General features: G+C 34.0%; 1 protein-coding gene across 1 annotated transcript; it reads left to right on the plus strand.

Annotated features, from left to right (window-relative positions):
* The first annotated feature begins 1,755 nt into the window (after window positions 1-1,755).
* LOC123691114 (peroxisomal acyl-coenzyme A oxidase 3) lies at window positions 1,756-21,161 on the plus strand. The gene is made up of 13 exons (XM_045635353.1): window positions 1,756-2,088; window positions 3,298-3,435; window positions 4,097-4,412; window positions 11,109-11,280; window positions 12,558-12,697; window positions 14,486-14,628; window positions 15,121-15,223; window positions 16,062-16,199; window positions 17,349-17,582; window positions 18,405-18,559; window positions 19,615-19,746; window positions 20,101-20,253; window positions 20,862-21,161. The coding sequence occupies exons 1-13, from the start codon at window positions 1,933-1,935 to the stop codon at window positions 20,970-20,972; spliced, it is 2,091 nt and encodes a 696-aa protein (XP_045491309.1). The 5' UTR covers window positions 1,756-1,932; the 3' UTR covers window positions 20,973-21,161.
* The last annotated feature ends 894 nt before the right edge of the window (window positions 21,162-22,055 follow it).

The raw sequence follows: 22,055 nt of genomic DNA on the forward strand, positions 1-22,055 counted from the left end.
GAGGAACAAGATACACGGTTTGTTAGTCTCAAGGTGGAAGTGGACTGCAGCGAGATTAGAGTGGAGACCTCTGATGTTGGTTAGGTCCACTTTTAGCGAGAGGGAGTGCTGCCGCTGTGCAACTTTATACCTGTATCTTGCCTTTTTCATGATCGATTGAGAAGAGAGTGAAGTAGGTATGAAGACGGCAGTGAGTCGAGGCGCTTAACAACAGGACCGGGACACACACTTAGTAGCCGCATTATTGGGGACTAGTCTGGAGACTGCGGGGACGCCCGAGCCCCCCCAAGTTGTCCATAGGGCCCTCTCATCCGGTCGCCAACCGGCACTATGACGCAACTTGGGATTTTTCGCTGGTTGGCGGGGCAGCCTTTCAAGTGTGGCTAGCACTCTACTTGGGCCCCCTACTGACCAGCGGTCGGCCAGCGGTGCACCGTGCCTCGGATCCCGCTAACCTCCATGACTAGGCACCAGATGCAGCAACATCAGTGTGTGTCAGATCATACCTACTTAAAAATACGTGTGGCACTCGGGGACTGCCGCGGTAAAGCTATTGCATAGCATGCCTTCAAGCAACACCTCCGTGCCTTTCGGAGTGGGGAGCATGAGATTTTTCGTGAAGTACGCAATTTCTGGATTCGGTCCCCGCGCTCAAGGCCCGCGATAGAAGCTATGCAATAGCTTAAAAACAAACACGGACGCATGCACAAACAACTTGTTTAGGTACACAGATTTACATGCTTGAGCCATGGGCGCAGCCACGGTGGGGCAGGGTGGGGCGCTTGCCCCACTCTAGCTTTAACCTGGAAGGTAGGTAGATACCTAACCAAATCTAAAAATTATTGAAGTACCTTCTAACTCTTTTGACTGACTAACACCTAACAAGTGTCATACGCCCAGCGACCAAACGGCTGAAGATTTTTGGATCTATTTCGTGGTGTGGTAGGTGAACAATAAGGTGTTTTGAATAAGAATAATTCGAATAACGAATTACACACGAAAAAAGAAAATAGCTGAGGTTTCCTTGTTACATGAACTGTAAGAAAAATGAGTATAGTACCCCAATTAGTTACCCCACTAACTTATCCAATTTCACCTTTTTACTTCACTCGCCATCGCAAATGCCTTCGCAAATGCCTTCGCGAATGCCTTCGCCAATGCCTTCGCGAATGCCTTCGCAAATGCCTTCGCGAATGCCATCGCAAATGCCTTCGCGAATGCCTTCACGAGCGCCTTCGCGAATGCCTTCGCAAATGCCTTCGCGAGCGCCTTCGCGAGTGCCTTCGCTTACGAAAAATCATTAGCCTTAGCAAATGCCGGCGGTACAGCCGCATTTGCTAAGTAGGCCAAGACCTGGATATAACTTTGGGTACATACTTGGTACATACAGTTGCTAGTTACATATTATTTTTTATTGTTGCCCCACCTTGAGCCCATGGCTAGCTACGCCCATGGCTTGAGCCTGTGCTTGTGCTCGTTGAATGTCACATTGAAGCGTCTGAACCAACCCACCATAAAAATTGTCTTTGCGTGCAACGCAAGTGCAACACAGACAAATTGAAAACAGCTGATATTTTGACATATGGTGACATATGACAATTGACATAATATTAGTACTATGATCATAGAGTATAGTAATATATATTGGAAAACTATGATGTTGTACAAGACCAAAGGTACAAGACACAAGTACAAAAGTTAACAAAATTAATTAATCTAAAGTGAAAAGTCTAATAGTTTACGCTGTTTTATCTACATTCTACAATACGCTATAAACTTTATAATCGTCATGTTAGTGCTGTGAGCGGCCGTGCTCCAAGTGATAAGGATAAAATAATAAATCAATAACTACTTTCTCCTATTATTTAATAGCATAAGTGAAATTTATTGCGAATACTGTTATTCTAAGTGATTAGTGCTACAAATAGAATTATGATGCGGTCGAGTAAGCTTCTTGATGATGATGAGTTGGTTAAATATTTTCCGGATTTACCCAGCGGGCCCTTAGACAGCTATAGAAAAAAAGCATCGTTCAATTGGCGCCGAATGAAACTGGTTTACGACAATTTAGCAACCATTAAAATAAAAGTAAGTTAGCAAATAGTTCTCTAACTAGTAACTACAGATATTAAATCACTTTATAAATAATTACATATTTGTAACTTGTAGCTAAGTACACAATATATTTTTACTTTGTTATCTATAATTTTTATAATAAGATATTACTTTGATGTTAGGTGTTGATGTTTTAATATTAAACTATGTTTATTTTTTCCTCACAATTTTCATGTGTGACATCCACACATGAATTTCCAGAACATGAACAATATTTTGATACAAATTTTTGTATCTAAATCAAATGATAATAAACTATTATGTTTATCTCTTTGTTACTTGTTTATGAAGATATTGTATCTATTTCTGCACAGATACCGTGTCTTTATTATTATTATGTTGATAACATGTATGGTTTTATCAATGTATCGTCCATATGTATTCACCTGAATCTACGAATTAATATTTATAAGTGATTTTATTGTATGATTTTTGTGTTTGAAAACGGCAACTAGTATAATATAATATACCTATTTATATGTATATAATATGTATAATGTGTATTTGAAAAATATGATATTTAATCATTGACCATTTAACAAACAGTTGTTTTAAATCATTGGCCTCACACAGTTACCAAATTAATGGAATTATACCTATATAACCCACAAACACATAAAAGTATGATATATTATTTAAACAAAAATAAAATAAAAATTAACCTGGAAAATATCTTTTTCTAGTTTTGATATTTCATAAAAATATTTTGAAGTGAAACTACATTAGGCAGTTGAGAGTAAAATTTTGAGGTTGCGTCATGACAAGACCGTCACGTAATGGAGTAGGTGACTATTTTGGAATCTTGCCAAAGAAGTTTCACCTCTGAAAGGTGTGCTTTTATTTTTTATTAGACATTAAATAATTAATTCTAAAAAGGAAAATACTAAATAGGTTCCTCAGGCATACATTTTTATTAGTAATTATACAAGTTCATGGACACAAATACTTGTACATATTTATAACTTGTAAGTGTAGGTCAAAATTAACATAAATAATCTTTATATACAACATAACAGTTATTTATTTAAATGAGCTATTCGAAAATGCTTTTTTATATAAAACATTGTGATAAAATTATATTAAAATTTAAATTTCATCATCATTCTAAATAAATGTTTAAAGTACCGTTAAGTGGAACTTCAAATTTAGATTCTAACTACATAGCATTAAAATTTGTTTTAGCATGACATCTGGAACTTTATGCGCAATCATCCCCTATTCCAACATTCTGATACACATCTGTCTATGGATGAGCAGAGACATTTGGCTGTTAAGAGAATGTACGCCTACTACAATGAGCAATTTGCAACTTTGGATAAGGTATTTTCTAATACTTTTTTTTACATAAATAGGTTCAACAACAGCTGACCTCTTGAAAGTCATTCATATATCTTTATATAAGATTCATATCGCAATTATTAATCTAAAGATATAACTTGTTATTATGCTTTAAAATCCATCCTATAGTTAATTTTATATTATTGAATGATATACTTAATATATTTCTACAATGTGATAGTGTTATGACCCATATTGTTTCAAATATGAACTAAAATTATTATTATGTATGAATATATGATTGAATAAAATCATAAAAAACGTTTTTAATATTTATACATGCATATGCTGACATTACAAATATGTTTGTACAACACAAATAAAATCTTCCAAAAATACCCACGGCCCCCAGGGAAGAAGCTGTGGATAACCCACAGCTTGGATTCTTACCGACTAAAACCCCACTGTGTTCCATCGAACGGCTTTAACGATGGGGCCGCGGGTATTGTTTGGAATTCTTCCGCGACAAAATATGTATGCAACCTACATTATTACCAGAATTATTTATTTAACTACCCACATCTGTATTTTATTTTATACAATTTCATAAAAATAATAATGCAAGTTAGTTATAACTATAAATTCTACTGTAAGTAAATGTGTTTTCTTGGTCAGAATAAAGTCATTATACCAAAACTTCTAGGTAGCCGAAGAACCAAGAATATTCCAAGCAGAATCGGAAGCGATGTTCATGTTCGACAGTTCGTTTGCTGTAAAGGTCTCTCTCACGTTTCGAATGTTCTCGAACACGATACAAGGGAGCGGGAGACCACATCACTATAGATTTATAGAGGATATAGAGAAGGCAAGGATCGGTGGATGCTTCGCCTTAACAGAAGTGTCGCATGGTTCTAATGCCAAGGGAATGAGAACGACTGCCACTTATTGTCCGGAGACGAAAGAGTTTATACTGCATACACCTGACTTTGAAGCTGCGAAGTTCTGGGTGGGATGTATGGGTGAGTGGTGTTATATATTTATGGATTTTAATAAGGTCTTTATCTTATCTTAATCTTAATATAATATATAAATCTCGTGTCACAATGTTTGTCCTCAATGGACTCCTAAACCACTTAACCGATTATAATAAAATTCGCATACCATATTGTGCAGTTTGATCCAACTTGAGAGATAGGATAGGTTTTATCCCGGAAATCCCACGGGAAAGGGAACTATGCGGGGTTTTCTCTGAAAACGCGGGCGAAGCCGCGGGCGGAAAGCTAGTATACTTATATAGTCTAGCTTCTAGCACAAAAGTACAAAGAGGGAATAAAGAACCTGGAATGAATAAAAACATGTAGTATGAGGGATTTAGGAATAGTTTATGTAACTCAGAATTATTTTTATTTATTTCATACACATAAGTACATTATTGTTAGAAAGACAGTAATTTATGAATCCTCCTAATAAGCTTTCATTTGTCATTTACATAAGTAATACATTTTGTAACTATAATAAACAATATTTAAAAGAAAAAAATTACAACAAATAGTTTACTTACCTAATTTACATACTTATACTTGGTACAAACATATTTATGGTAAGTAATATTGTTAATAAAAATAATGCCTTGTCATAATGCAAATACAAAACTATTGTTAATGGTTGATATACAGGGTTAGTTTTCAATGACCGGCCAAATTTTCAGAAATGGTTCAGAATCGATAACATTTTAGATCTAATGAAAAAAAAAACGTTTTTTTTAATTAGATTTCATTCCTGTCCGCCACTAAAAGCGAACGTGTGGACATTACAAAAGCACAATTCAGTTCAAAAACCTAGATAGGTAGAAGTTAGCACACACATAAATTTGGCGATGCGCGCATGCACACAAGTGCATTGATTCTGGCGGTGTTTACGATTTAGGAAATTTTTAAGACATTTTCAAATGAATGTTATTATTTTTATTTTATTTATTCGACAATAATGTTTCAAATGTACCTTTGGTTTAATATCTAGATCTTAATTTTAAATTTTGGCTGGTCATTGAAAACTAACCCTGTATTTATTAATCTATACATATAATAAATCTGTAGGAGGGTCAATTCTGTACATTGAAAATATTGAAAAAATAAATACCAGGGGGTGTTACTGGATCGATACCAAACCCAAATATGTGATTAAAAAAATTTTTGTCTGTCTGTCTGTCTGTCTGTCTGTCTGTATGTGAAGGCATCACGTGAAAACTAGCGGTTCGATTTCGATGAAACTTGGTATAATTATACCTTACTATCCTGGGCGTAAAATAGGATACTTTTTGTCGTGGAAAAATACGTAGAAAAAAATTAATCTTAATTTTTCAGTTTTATCCATAGACGTTGTTCCGTAGAACCGCGAACACACGTTGCGTATTATTATAGGCCTAACCGTATTTGGGAATTGGATCCAATAGATATTTATAAGATGTTATTGTCAGAGGTCTCAAAATGGAGAAATAAACCATCCACGCGAAGACCGACATCCGCGCGGACGGAGTCGCGGGCGGAAGCTAGTTTGCAATAAAAATTACGTTAATACACGCCAATCTAATATTCCATCAATCCCTAGAATCTCAGACACAATAGAAATCTATTGTTGTCGTGCCCCGATCGGGGCGCTCGGTGGTCAATGGGATATATAAAAATCAATGCCACTTTTCGTTGTAATTCCATAACTCGAGAACGGCTGAACCGATTTCGATAATTCTTTTTTTATTATATTCCTTGAAGTACGAGGATGGTTCTTATGTAGAGAAAACGTTAATATGTACCACGGGCGAAGCCGGGGCGGACCGCTAGTTTCGTATAAAAAGGATGTGTCTTTTATTGAACTAAATGTCGACTAATAAAAAATTTATACTCACCAATCGATTGTTACAGAAAAATTAGTAGGTGAACATACATCCTGTATGTTCCTGTGTGTTAATTAAGTATTATTTCAAAGGAAAACCTATTAAATTTAGTTAACAATAACATAGATAACCTTCTTTTTTGAAGTCGGTTGATGGATGTTCCTTGGCCTTGTTCCTTAAAAACATACATCCTTTTTTACCTCAAAATTATGTAATATTATTGTGAACGGCGACTGGTAACTAACAATTGCATGAATTATTTTAATTTATGTACATTCATCATTATGTGTACAATCACACCACAAAGGTCAGTACTGCGTTATGCCAAGTTATGAACAAAGTCTAATATTAAAATCATAAATAATGGTTATTAAATGCTGTAAGCATGTTTTTGTGAATAATAATTGTATACCTAGCGTTATTCGTATAAAAACTTGTTTAAAGTCGCTTAAGTCCCTTCTAATGTCTGCTAACGTTAAAGTTATTAATTTTTGTGTTTCATTTTCGTACTGTAACGGCTAGCTATTGGTTAAATATATGCATGAAATCATCAATTAAACTTATTTAAAGAGATTAAGAAAATACCAAAGTTTTACATATTATTATCAGTTTAGTATTAGTTTTACATATAGATCAATTCGGAAAAGGGACGTACTACACAAAAAATCTAACAAGACACCGAACGATATAGTACTTAGAAACCGCTATACAAAGTACAGAAATACATGCAATAACATTATTAAATCACAGAAAGAACTCTACTTCCAAAATAAATTTAAACTTAACGCAAAAAATATCAAAGGTACATGGGAAACTATCAAAGAATTATGTAATCTAAAACGATGTAACAATTCAGCTATTGACCTGTTGAATTTAAAAAATACGCACACAGAATCATTAGACTCCGTTAATGAATATTTCACGAATGTGGGATCAAATTTGGCTAACAATATCTTAACTACAATCAATAAAACTGTCGCGGATCTCTCTACTAAAGCTACACATTTTAACCTTTTGACCGCCAGAGCAAAAACGCATCGCCGTGCCCTCCACGCCAAGCCACAAATTCAATGAGATAACCTTGAAAATAGTAGGGAGTCCAAAATGTTATCGATAAACATAATAATTCACGTCTGAATATTTGAATAAACAGCTTATAACACAAAAATAATATTTATTTAACCTCATCTCCTACTGTAAAAACTTAAGACCACATTTATAGCAACTATCAACAAAAAAAATCAACCTTTTGAGATACAAAAATACATATAAAATTGCAGCAAGTTACAGCACTATTCTCTATCAGTAACGCCCCATTGGCATGTATACATGCCAATGGCGCGGGCAACCATCCTTTTTTTTATAATCTCTCGCTTCTGATTAGGGATGTGTAGCTGTATATTATTATAACTTATCGAGTTTATTTATTAAGTTTATATGAACTATAGGTATTATTGTGGAGTGTTTATTTGTAAATATCAAAACAACTATTACCTTTAAATAAAGGGAATTGCATTAAAACTACATATTTATTTTCCAATCATTTAGTTTAATACTTGAGTTATTACAAATACTAATTATATGTAGGTACCTATTTAGGTCAATTACCATATTTTGATATGACATAGCGACAATTTGTATCATAAGAATATTCTAATAAAGGCACTGATTAGACTTCTTCATCATCATCATCAGATTTCAAGTACCTACAGATTTTTAGAGATATTTATACATTTTGGGTCTAAGCGAATTTTTATCATTACATGGACAATAAATATTATGCTAGAACGCATACATTGTGTTTGTGACGATAAAATAAAAAATAATAAAAAATCAACAATTGTATATAATTAATTAATTATTATGCTCATTAATAGCCTTGTACTTATTTGATTATAATATTGGTAGATATCTACTCGATAAAATATTTTTACAACTTTCCGCACTTAACAACACGGCACGCGCTTACGACGTCACCAGTCCGACATCTATTCATGTCAATGGCGCAGAAGGGATTGCATATCGATACTGTGCTAGGGATGCGCATGATTGGCGAAAAGGAAAATATTCAAATCAACAATATCCACAATATAGACAATATGGTATTATACCAAAGAATGTAGTATTTACCTTTTTTCTCAGTGACTAAGCTTATATATTTTTTTTGTAGTTATTACAAAAATTAAGCGAATTAGAGTAATTTCGCTGAAATTTTAATGAAGTTACTTGAATATTACACTACATCACTAGTAGGCACGTATACATGTCATTGGCGCGAGAGAACATGCTTTTTTAGCCATTAATTAAGTTATTTTTTGTCATCAAATATTTGAATAACTACTTGGCAATTTTGTTTACTGTGTACAATTATGTAATAACTGGGGATTCAGTTCATAAACTGTATAAATAAAACACGTAAAAGTAAAGGTTTAATATGTTTATTTTGTATTTATCTATGATCTGTTTCTTGGCATGTATAGGTGTCGTTGGCGCACAGGGCACGATTGCGCATGACATCTATAGATGTCATTGGCGTTCAAAAGGTTAATGGACCGATTAATTCCATGGCTTTAATTCCCACTGACGCTAAAGAAATTGCTAATATAATTATCTCAATGAAGAAAAGTGCTTCGGCAGGCCTAGACGGTATAAGCTCATCTGTGTTATATAACCATGTTGATATTCTTTCTGAACCTATTAGCTACCTTTGTAACTTAAGCATAAGCACGGGCCAATTCCCCAAAATTTTAAAGAAAGCAGTTGTTGTTCCGATATATAAATCAGGAGAAAAGACCCTACCATGTAATTACCGGCCAATTTCCCTTTTATCTAGTATCTCTAAGATACTAGAAAAAGTGGTTTCAACCCGATTGATAAAATTTCTAGATGCCAATAACATTATTTCTAAAAATCAGTTTGGATTTCGTAGTAAACTCTCGACCCAAGACGCTATCCTCAAACTCACTCACTGTATCACACATAACCTGGACCGAGGCAATAAATGTTTAGGTATTTTCCTTGACCTTCAAAAGGCATTCGATACAGTGAGCATACCTATTCTTTTGTGTAAACTCCAGAACATAGGAGTGCGTGGCAATGTCTTAAAGTGGTTTCAGGATTATCTAAGTGATAGAGTCCAATGTGTCAAAGTAGAGGGATCGATGAGTAATCATTCTACATGTTCTTATGGTACTCCGCAAGGCAGTACTATAGCTCCTATCCTGTTTTTAATTTATATCAATCCCTTATGTGAGTTAAAAATAAATAACGCAGATATTGTTACTTTCGCGGATGATACTGTTATCTTGTTCTATGATAAAGATTGGCTCAAGCTCAGACAGATTGTGGAGAGAGGGCTCGCTTCCGTGACAACATGGCTTGAGGATAATTTACTATCTTTAAATACTAAAAAAACTACTTATATCTGCTTTTCTAAGAGTAAAACTCTCTCTCCTTCACCTGATTTTGAAATAAAAATTCATACCTTCCCATGCAATAGGATTCCCAGATTGCAGACCACTTGCAATTGCGAGAAACTACTTCGAGTCGAGCACACCAAATACTTAGGTATACAGGTAGACAGTCACTTAAAATGGGATGTTCAGGCCTCTTATCTAGTAACGCGATTACGAAGGATGATCTATATATTTAAAAATCTAAGAGCAGTAGTAAATAAAAATACCGTTTTACTAACATACAAGGCACTAATAGAAAGCCTCTTAAACTATTGCATATGTGCATGGGGAGGCATGGCTAAGTCCCACCTTATTCATGTCGAACGAGTTCAGAGGGCAATTATTAAAGTAGCACTAAAATTACCATTCAGATATCCCACTACAAAGCTATTTAAGGATTCAAACTTATTAAGCGTACGGAAAATATATTTAAAGGAAATCCTACGACGATACCATACACAGACAGTTCCAGCCTCACTGAGTGTTAATAAAAGAAGAGACCGATTCCCTATGCCGCGTACTAATAGTAGGTTTGCTAAAAGATTTTTTCATTTTGCTGCCCCTAAGTTTTACAATATTATAAGTAGGACCCAGAAAGTTAGGAATTTAAATAACAGTTTATTTAAAAAAGCGGTCATTAAATGGCTTGACAATTATGACTATGATGAAATAGAGCAGCTCATAATTAATAATGGATAGATGTCAATAATATAACATGCACAAACACACAACACTCACATGCACAAGCACACACATTAACAAACACACACACACACACTCACACTAACAAACTCACACACTATACTTGTAAAAAAATTGTAAACGCGCAGCTGTATTTATTATATGTTTTTTTTTCTACTTTCTCTGTTTTTTTTTTAATGTAATCTTTGTTTTGTACTGAACATGTTCTCTGGGAAGGAACTGTCTTCCTTAACACAGGATTTTCCTAGCTAGGAAGACAGAGCCACACTGTAATTGGACTGTATTAATTTTTGTACTCAATAAAGATATTTTTTTTTTTTTTTTTTTTTTTATTTTTTTTTTATTATGCCATAATATCACTTTAATATTTCTACAATATACCTAGCTAAGATCGATTTCCAATTTAAAATATCAAACGCTTAACATAAAACTGGGTCTATCTTATCAAAGTGTTTCAGTGTACACTCCCACGCCCGTGGTATAAACCTATTTTCCAAAATATTTTCTATCTCTGAACCACATACATCGATCAGTTCATTTTTGTGACGAAAAAACTCCACACAGTCTTACAAACTTTATCCTACATAATATATGTTTACTAATTGAACATCATTACAGGTATTTTTAATTGATTTTTTTAATGTATTAATGTTAATTAAATACTGCAGGGAAATGCGCAACTCACGCGATCGTGTACGCAATGCTGATATCCAATGGCACGAATCACGGCCTGCACTCGTTCATCGTGCCGCTACGGGACCCTAAGACTTTGAAGCCCTTTGCGGGGGTCACTGTGGGTGATATTGGAGAAAAGATCGGCCTCAATGGGGTGGATAATGGGTAAGGTTTTTCACCTTTATATTTAAGTAGCTTCCCCTTTTTTCATTTTTGTAGGGAAATCTTGCATAAAGATACATTTCACGCTGCGCAGAGCTATGGGTTATATTGGGATCTTACCGACTAAAACCTCACGAACAAAAAATATGTTTTCTGAGTGATGTAGACAATACTTTTGTACCTACATCTTTATGTAGTACAATTAGTAGTTTTGGGGATTATTAGTTGCAAACGAGCGAAAAATCCTTTATAATATATTATGTATATGTCAATAATGATAGACTTATAGTTGACTAGCTTTCCACCCGCGGCTTCGTCCGCGCTGTCAAAGAAAAACCCGCATAGTTCCCGTTCCCGTGGGATTTCCGGGATATAACCTGTACAGTCTTCGTACATTAACCTATCCTATGTCCCGGGGTAAAAAGTAGCCTATGTCCTTTCTCAGGTATCAAAATATCTCTATACCAAATTTCATGCAAATGGGTTGAGTAGTAAAAGCGTGATTGAGTAACAGACAGACAGAGTTACTTTCGCATTTATAATATTAGTATGGATAGTATGGATGTCTGTTGATGTATAAACAAGTAACAAAATATACATACCTAAGTACCTAAACATAGGTGATTTATGATCTTTAGTATTGCAAGCAAAAGTCGAAGGCCGAAGGTCCAAGTGCAACACATAAACATTATGTTAGTAGTATAATGCAAATATTTTGTTTTTATGTTAAGTTGATTTACATATTTTTTTTACTTATTGCATATTATGTATACTTACTATCTTGAGCGCGTGGCTTCGTTCGCGTAGTACCCTTGTAAAAATACTAAATTATCCGATAATAAGGATCGACATGAAAGAATAACAAACATCCATCCATTCTCACAAATTTGCACCTTTATTATCCTAGTACCTTTATTATATAACCAAGTGCTGAATGTTCTTGAACAGATTGCATTTATACATACAAAAAAAATATCCAAGTAAAGAGTAGAAATCATTGCAATAGTATTTCCTAAGTTTACTAGTTTATTCTAATACTAGCAGTCTGTCCCGGCTTCGTTCGTGCACAAATTTACGTTTTCTCACCATATGAACCATTCTCGTACTTCAAGGACTATTTATTTTAGGCTTAGCAACACATTTGGCGATTCATTTTTATTATATAGAAGATTTATGCAGAGTGGAAATTTTCAATAGGCTCTGCAGATGGTTTCTCTTACAGATTTCTAATAAAATCAGATATTTTATTCAACTACCCTCAATAATTAATTTTATTTCAGTTTTGTAATGTTCAACAAGTACCGGATTCCAAAAGACCTAGCGTTAGACAAGCATGGCGGAGTAGATGACAAGGGAGTCTACCAGACACCTTTCAGAGACCCTAACAAGAGATTTGGAGCAGCCCTGGGAATTTTATCTGGTATGTGAATATTATGGTTTAAATTGTTTATAGGAATTCCCTTTTTTGTCAGATACTTTATATAATACTAGCTTATCGCCCGTGGCTTAGCCTGCTTTGTCTAAAACCTAATAAATTAAAACCTTCCTCTTGAATCACTCTATCTATTAAAAAAAACCGCATCAAAATCCGTTGCGTAGTTTTAAAGATTTAAGCATACAAAGGGACATAGGGACAGAGAAAGCGACTTTGTTTTATACTATGTAGTGAAGTATACATTTATCCAAACTTGAAAAATATTTTGTAGTTGATCCAGCAATTTTTTACTTATTTTTGAAGAATTTACGAATTCTTCTCTATCTCATTAAGATATCGATTTATTAGTTCACTTATCTTTAAATTTAATTAATAGGTTTTATCTTTTTTGTCTGTTGTAATTAATTTTTATTATCCTTGATACTGTATCGATATTTGTAAAGATTAAACAAAAAACGTTTAAAATTTAGAGTCCATAGAATATTTATACAATGAGCGAACCACAAAAGAGAGTTGAATTTGAATTGTTGGTATGGTTTTAAATTGTTAATTAATTGGGTTAACGATCGCATACAAAATCTTGACCTTGGTCTTTAGCTTAAAATTCATTTATTTACTATTTATTATTTACTAGCTTCCGCCCGCGACTCCGTCCGCGCGGAAAAATTAAGATTTATTTTTTTTCTCGTATTTTTCCGGGATAAAAAGTATCCTATTTTATGCCCAGGATAATAAGGTATAATTATACCAAGTTTCATCGAAAACGAACCGTTAGTTTTTACGTGATGCCTTCACATACAGACAGACAGACAGAAAGACAGACAGACAGACAAAAATTTATTTAATCACATATTTGGGTTTGGTGTCGATCCAGTAACACCCCCTGGTATTTATTTTTTCAATATTTTCAATGTACAGAATTGACCCTTCCACAGATTTATTATATGTATAGAATAGATTTATTTATTTACTTGCTATAAGAGATTCTATGTGATTCTATATATTTATCGATCAAAGTCAAAAGTTCAAAACTATCTGCCACCTGCGGTGTTCCCGAACAACTACGACATTGGGGCCTTCAAGAAAAGAGCGTATTTGTCCATTAAAGGCCGGCAAAGCACCTGTAACACTCCTTGTGTTACAAGTGTTTATGGGCGGTGGTGACCACTTAACATCAGGTGGCCCACCTGCTCCTTTGCTTGCTCTGACATAAAAAAAAAAACTATCACCCTAAGACCTACATAAACCGGGTTGCACTCCGGGAGTGCCGGCAGAAGTGAAAACGCGCGTAGTAGAGAGGGGATAGCTGTCTACTCTCCATCCGTCTTACGCTTTTTCGATCAGGTCACGTGTCCTGACGCGAGTTTAAGATTTTATACCCATTACAGAAAAAGTGCTCAACGCCGCTAAAGAAGTTTATCACTTCAAAAATGTTTTACATTATAATAGTAATTGGCTTAAACATTGAATCAAAACAACGTTGTAGCCTTGTAGCAAGGGAACTGTAATTATTTAAGGTTAAATCTAACCAATTATTATGACGTAAATACTGCTATAAAATGATTGACTTTGTGTTAAGAATATTTCTTTAATCTCCATGGAATTAAACGATGAAATAGGTACAATGAACAAAAATATTCATTGATTATGAATTATTTATACATTTTGTCACAACAGAATACATAATTCTATTAATAATTTTCCATTAAAAACAGTTAATACTAAAAACGACTACTTCAATATTTGCCAATAAAAAATGAGCTTTATTTCCAGGCGGTAGAGTGCACATTACTTCTATAACGACACACTACCTCGTGAAAGCCATAGTGATCGCCATTAGATACTCGGCAGTGAGAAAACAATTTGGCGCCGAAAATGGCGCAGATGAAACTCCTGTGTTGGAATATCAGCAGCAGGTAATTGAGAAACTAATATTGTTAACTATATTTTTGCTCACGACTTCGCCCCCCTTTTTTAAAAAAAAAACCGCATAACTAGTTTCCTATGGGATTTCCGGGTTAAAAAGTAGCCTGTCTTGTTCTGGGTCTTCAGCTTACATACAAAATTTAATTCAAATCGGTTCAGTAGTTTTTACTTGAAAGAATAACAAACATCCATTCTCACAAACTTTCGCATTTATAATATTAGGATAACTAAGTGTTACACCTGACTCCGTTTTTACTTCCGATAAATACAAAGTATAAAATGACCAGAGGGTATATTCGAAACGGTCAAAACAATAAATCACTACATAGTATAAAACAAAGTCGCTTTCTCTGTCCCTATGTCCCTTTGTATGCTTAAATCTTTAAAACTACACAACGGATTTTGATGCGGTTTTTTTAATAGATAGAGTGATTCAAGAGGATCAAGAGATATATATTAAAACATTATCAATATTGTTACAGCAAATCCGTCTATTACCTTACCTTGCAGCAGCATACGCGTTCCGTGTCTTCTGTTCCTGGTTTAGCCTAACACACGTCAATATTACCATTGATAACTTAATGGGTAAGTTTTTTTTTATTTTTAAATATAAATACAGATAATAAAGAGCCATGTTATATTAAGTAGATTTTTTTAAACATACTTATAAAGAAAAAAATATGTAAGTGTGAGAACTAAATTTTCCAGTGTTAGTAAACGTGGCTACATCAGAAAAAAATGTATTTTTTTTCTCGATTTAATTTTTTCTTTATGAATCAAGTTTATGAGTAAATAGTATCTAGGATATCATATTCACACTGTATTATCGCCATATTATCTGTTTAAAATTTATCGACAAGGAGAATACAATGTCGAATATTTTTACTTTACTTTTTACTTTTTAGATATGCTTCCTATACTATAAAATTCTACAAAATACTCTCAGTCCTCAGCCAATCGATAGATAGTCACCAAAAAAAAAAAAAACATATCAATTTTAATTTTAAGCATTCCAATGCTTTATAAATGAGAAAATTTTAAAGAAAAGATTTATCGATCTAAATTGTTTCGGTAGAAGAAATCGATAGCTGTGAAATTCGATAAGGTGAAAGACGTGGGTACGAATCCCGCCTAGTGAACAGTTTTTATTTTCTACTAGCTTTCCACCCGCGGCTTCGCACGCGCAGTCAAAGAAAAACCCGCAAAGTTCTCGTTCCCGTGGGATTTCCGGGATTGCGTCATATCCCGGGATAAAAAGTACCCTATGTCAATAGTATCAAAATATATCCATACCAAATTTCATGAAAATTGGTTCAGTAGTTAAGGTGTGATTGAGTAACAGACAGACAGACAGAGTTACTTTCGTATATATAATATTAGTATGGATTCTTTAAAATTTTCTCATACATTTAAAAAATTACAGGTAAATTAGAAAACGCAGCGAATCAAGGTATAGAGATGCACGCACTATCGTCAGCTGTTAAGCCGCTCTGTGGTTGGCTAGCGCGTGACGCGATACAGAACTGTAGGGAGGCGTGCGGGGGACATGGGTATTTGAAAGGTAAATAAATATGCTTAAAAGAAAAGTGAAATAAAAATAATTAGAAATTAAAGACTTTTTATCGGATTACCACGCTCGCTGTAAAGTGTTCGAAACGTCGGGAAAATAATATTATGAATAAATCGCGTTTAAAATCCGTTAAAAAGTCTTTAATTTCTAAATGTATAATACTCGCGTAAAATCAAACACTAGAAAATAAAAACTGTATGTTTTTATTTTATAGACTGGGGTAGAAGCCTTTAAAAATAATAAAAAGACAAAAAAAATCGCAGTCGGATGAAACCCATTAGAAAAGGAGGGGAATATGATGAAAATAAAAGGAAAAATAAATTACGGTCAATCCGAGTTCGGGATGTGGGAGGGGGAAGCTATTAAGAGAAAAAAATGGTTTCTCTCGATTTCCAACAAAATAAAAGTCCTACGGAAAAACGTTCAATAGCAAAGTTGTAGGTAATAAAAACTAAAAAGATCTACAACTTTTGTATTTACAATTTTTTCACATAACCTCAAAATTTAGGAGAAAAATTCTAAAAAACCATGTGTTTGGTTTTTTATTTTTACCTACTTCAAATTTTTTTTTCTACGAAATTTGGTGGAAACTGACTTTATTATGTCCCAAATACACTGTAATTTTTTTGATTGAAAATATTTATTTTTGCGCCTTATTTTGAATTAATACCAAAAAAACAACCTAATTTTCAATCGAAAAGTCACCCATCAAAATATCAGCTTTTTTCAAAAACTTGAGGAGCCTTTTGTTCATTGAAATGTCTACTTTCATATTGTGTAAAAAAAATAAACATTACCATAGTAAATGTTCTCAGGAAATGCATACAAACAGTGTGATAATGAGCTTTTACTAAATCAGGAACGCTTCTCGAACTACCTGAAATGTTTTTATCGACATCATTTTGCGTTTGAATATGCTGTAAAATATTATACTTAGAACAGATTATTTTTTTTTTCTTTTGAAATATCACCGAAAAGCCGATACAAGAGAAAATATAGAGTTCGAGAAGTGTGCCTGATTTAGTAAAAGCTCCTACATTTGAATATACGTTTTTATTTATATAAAGTGAAGTGGGATCTCTTTTTAGCAATCCGCAAAAGAAGATCATTTTATTATTAACATTTACCTTTAAATCCCAGCGGCAGGTATAGGCGACATACGCAACGATAACGATGCCAATTGCACGTACGAGGGTGAGAACAGCCTGCTGCTGCAGCAGACCAGCAACTGGCTGCTCGGGGTGTGGCCTCGGAGGAAGTTGCTCACTGGAGCTGATGGTCCACTTGGATCCTTGGAGTTCCTGGTTGGTGCTGATGATACACTGGCTAAGAGCTGTCCCTGGTGGAAGGTGGAGGAGCTCATGGATCCGTATAGTGAGTGAAATGTATTAAAATGATGACCTTTTAATGTACTGCTCAAAAACAATTATTAATTACTAGCTTTCCGCCTGCGGCTTCGCCCGCGTTTTCAAAGAAAAGCCCGCATAGTTCCCGTTCCCGTGGGATTTCCTGGATAAAACCTAGCCTATGTTGCTAAGTGAAGATGCAGCTTTCTTATGGTGAAAGAATTTTTGAAATCGATCCAATAGTTTATGCGTGAAAACCATACATACATACATAATTACAAACCTTTCCTCTTTATAATATTAGTATAGATTTATCCCCAAAGTTTCATATTATGATTATCTTTGAAACAAAATTAAACTGTCTATTAAAATTTCTTATTTCATCATATATCACTACATAGTATAAAACAAAGTCACTTTCTTTGTCCCTATGTCCCTTTGTATGCTTAAATCTTTCAAACTACGCAACGGATTTTGAAGGGTTTTTTTAAATAGATAGTGTGATTCAAGAGGAAGGTTTTAGTATATTATTTATTAGGTTTTAGTCAAAGCGGGCGAAGCCGCGGGCGGTAAGCTAGTGTCTTATAATAGAGGTCACCACTGAAAATGTTGAGGTTATTAATTTTTCATTCATAATTTTTTCAAGTGTTATAGATTTACAAAATATATGTGAGTATTTTATAAGTGAAACATCTTAAGGAGCGTTGAGAGTACAATTTCATTGCAATACCGTCACCTTATGGAGTAAGGCGGTAATTTTGGTATCTGTGAAATTAGCCAAAGAAGTTTCACTTCTGACACGTATGCTCTGCACAAATGCTCTTTTTATAAATTGCACTATTTTTTACAGATATAACGCAAATGTACAAATGGCTCACTGCGTACACGCTCAAGATGACATACGACAAAGTGCAGAAGTTGAAACAAGAGGGGAAAAACAACGTGCAGGCTAAGAACGAGTCGCAGTCGTACAATGCTGTAGCTTTGTCGTGTGTTTATGGAGAGGTAAAATAAAACAGTTTTTTATGTTCATATCTATACGAATATTATAAAACTGAAGAGTTTGTTTGTTTAAACGCGCTAATCTCGGGAACTACTGGTCCGATTTGAAAAATTCTTTTGTGTTAGATAGCCCGAGGAAGGCGCTGTCTAACACCGAAAGAAGGCGCGTTTCACGTTTTATTTTTAAAAATTTATTATGGCCATTTTACTTATTAGGCTAAGTGCTTTCGATATCAGTTTAAAGTTTTTTGATATCTGCAATAGTTACGTAATAATCGCTTGTGCACACTTAACGATAACACCCTGTATATCATCACGCTAAGACCAACAGGAGCGGAGCAATGCGGGTGAAACCGCGGGAAACCGCTAGTTAATTATAACACGTACTAAATAATGACAGCTATATTTTTAAGTATTTTCTACCGATTCAGAATTATTTTGAACTCCTGTGGTTTTTATTCTGGAGTGGCCAGGGCCCAAGACAAACTAGTTCCCTACAAAGACACTTGATAAATAACTTCTATTTGTATTGTTAGTTCTTAACGGAACTGCATTTTAGAATATTATATTATAGAAAGAATTGCATCCCGTGTTTAAATTGTTGTTGTAAAAAATACATAAATTTTAGGGCCGGTTCCTTTAAATCCATCGTTATAACGACACACTTCCTTTAACGTCGAAACCATTGACTTAGAAAATTAACTTACTATAAGAAATTACACGCGAGGCCGGGTTAAATATTAGTTAATAAGAATGTACTGCGATTCTACCCAGCTACCTAATTGATGTAGGTAGTTGATAACAAAACGCAGCAAGTCAACTACTATTAGTAAAGTGAGGGTAGTTGGGTCGAACGTCGTATAAACAACGTCCGAGCCCATAGGAATTTTTTCGGCGCATTCGTACGAATGCGCCACGAGACAAAGGAACGCGGCAATTTATAGTATTCGACAGCTAGCATGATTTGACAGGAAATAGTGATAACAATAATGACAACTATTCATCCACTAAAATATTAAATCAAAAGTTATGTCTATCATTACTATATATTTTTGCAGAACTTCATAATAAACCACTTCTACAAGACGGCGAAAGAGTTCCCCGACGAGGCGTGCAGGACAGTTCTGCTCGATCTGGTCTCCTTGTATGGAGCTTTCTTATTGGAGAAACATCTGGCGACTTTGTATATTGTGAGTGCTACATTTGGCTGTTTTTTTTAATCAATGATTCTTATTATTTATGATCACTTAGCTTTTGGGTATATTTAGTAAATTTTATAAACTTGTTACGTTTTTACAGCATTTAAATATCATTCAAATGCTTTGTAAATGAAAAAATAAAAAAAATAAAAAAAATCGATCAAGTGGCGGGATTCGAACCCGCGTTCTTTTGCCATACCGGGGCAACGTCTACCTTACGGCCATCCGTGACCACACTCATAATACAGTTATAAAAACGTGGAATGAAATAATATAATGTAGTTATAAAACGCGTTTTAAAATCCGTTAAAAAGAATTAATTCCAACTATTTTTCCAACCCTTAGGGTGGCTACTTCACCCACGACCAAGGGCTGCAAATCCGTGAGGGTGTTCTACAGCTATGTGGGAAATTAAGCACACAAGCTGTGAGCCTAGCAGATACCCTGGCTCCGCCTGACTGGTGTCTGAACTCCGTACTGGGCATGGCTGATGGACAGGTATTCTATTATCTAATTATCTACTAGTTGTTCATAAGAAAGCATTTTTATAGATTTTGTGTTGGTATACCACTAACGAGTGTCCTCAAAATTCGTTCATTAGTGTTTGCGTGAAAGAGTAACAAACATACAATCATACCAACTTTCGCGTTAAAGATATGAAAAATATTGCGAGCGGAAGAAAATAAGTCCTATAGTACTTTCTTTTAATCAAATTAATATTGGTAAACCGGAGGGTATAGCTCGTTATAATTAATTGATATGCTGTATTCCTAGGATTTTGAATCTTTTCAAAGTTTTTTTGTAATTTATGTTGACAAATTCCACTGAAAAAAATGTGTGCGTGTACTAGTGTACACACGTAAGAAGTGAAACTTCTTTATGACCTTATTTTTCAAAAAATAATTTACTATATGCAACTTTACATATAAATACGTCGAATCACGCGTGGTAGGGATAAGAAAAAGATGGCGCGTAACGGAGAAATGTCACGCGTAACAAAAAAAATGTTATACTAAATTTTTTTCCAACCCCGATAAAGAAGTTTCACTTCAAAAATATATTGATTATGCCGTTATACGTGAACAACTAATATAATATTTTGGCAGGCATATAAACACATACAAGACAAAGTGATGACATTCCCCGGCTCCATGACGCGACCGGAGTGGTGGAAGGACGTCGTGTTCTGGCACAATTATGTTACTTCTAAGTTATAATAAGTTACTAACTTAAAATAATATAAGTAAAAGGTGTATATAGGTTACCAACTACATTTGATCTTCATAAGAGCACTATACACACAATTAGACGACAAAATTATCATAAATCATTTATTTGCACGCAGTTATTAAATTTATTTAGAGTGAATAAGATAGCATGATTCAATTATCGTGAGCGAAAAAGAGACAACTGAAGTAAATTCTGGCTAATTAGCCACATTTCGATGTGTCCCGGAACGCAATTAGGTAAACTATATTCACCTTTTACTAATAAAATCATTGCCATTTCATAATCAAAATATTATGAAGAGAAATACTTAACTTGACTTCCATGGTATTTTAGAAAGTTAATTAGGAAATTTTAAAGACTGGTTTTAAAATGTGGTTACTACATATAGGTGAAAAAAAATGAATTAAGGTGCAATAATAGGGCAACTCAGTGACTGCTGTACAAAATATGAAAAATGAATAAATAAATAAATAAATACCTATATTTTAACCATATTTTTTGAATGATAATATTGTATTTTTTATGAATGACTAGTTGTAATCTCTTTATTGTTTAATGCGATATTTATATTTTGTATGTTGGGTGGTTAATATTATGTAATTTTTAATTGTTGGGGATATTTTTACTTTTATATTGTATACAATGGTTTACGTAATAAATTATACAAATACAACTTTGGTTTTAATTTTCCATGGAAACTTTACTATGCAAAATAACTGTCGTTTAAAAATAAAAACATTTATTTACCGTTTATATTAAAGAACGTTATTTTTTAATTCGGAAAAAACAAGTACCACGAATATAAAATTTATAGATTAATGTTAAATTAACAATTCATAAAAGGCATTACTCAATTCTTGGTCAATTCCAACAAAAAAGCTGTTACAAGGGAAAAGAAACATGTATTTAGATTAAATGTCAGGTTTAATTTACATAATAAACGAAACCTGTCAATCACGACTAGCTAGAAATTCTAACTTCTATTTCTTTTTAAACCATGCTTCGAATAACAGCGGCGGTACTATGTGGGGTTTTCTTGTAAGTAATTTTTTTCGTTTACTAGATAAATT

This window comes from Colias croceus, chromosome 4 (assembly GCF_905220415.1).
Source record: "Colias croceus chromosome 4, ilColCroc2.1".
Lineage (NCBI taxonomy): Eukaryota > Metazoa > Arthropoda > Insecta > Lepidoptera > Pieridae > Colias > Colias croceus.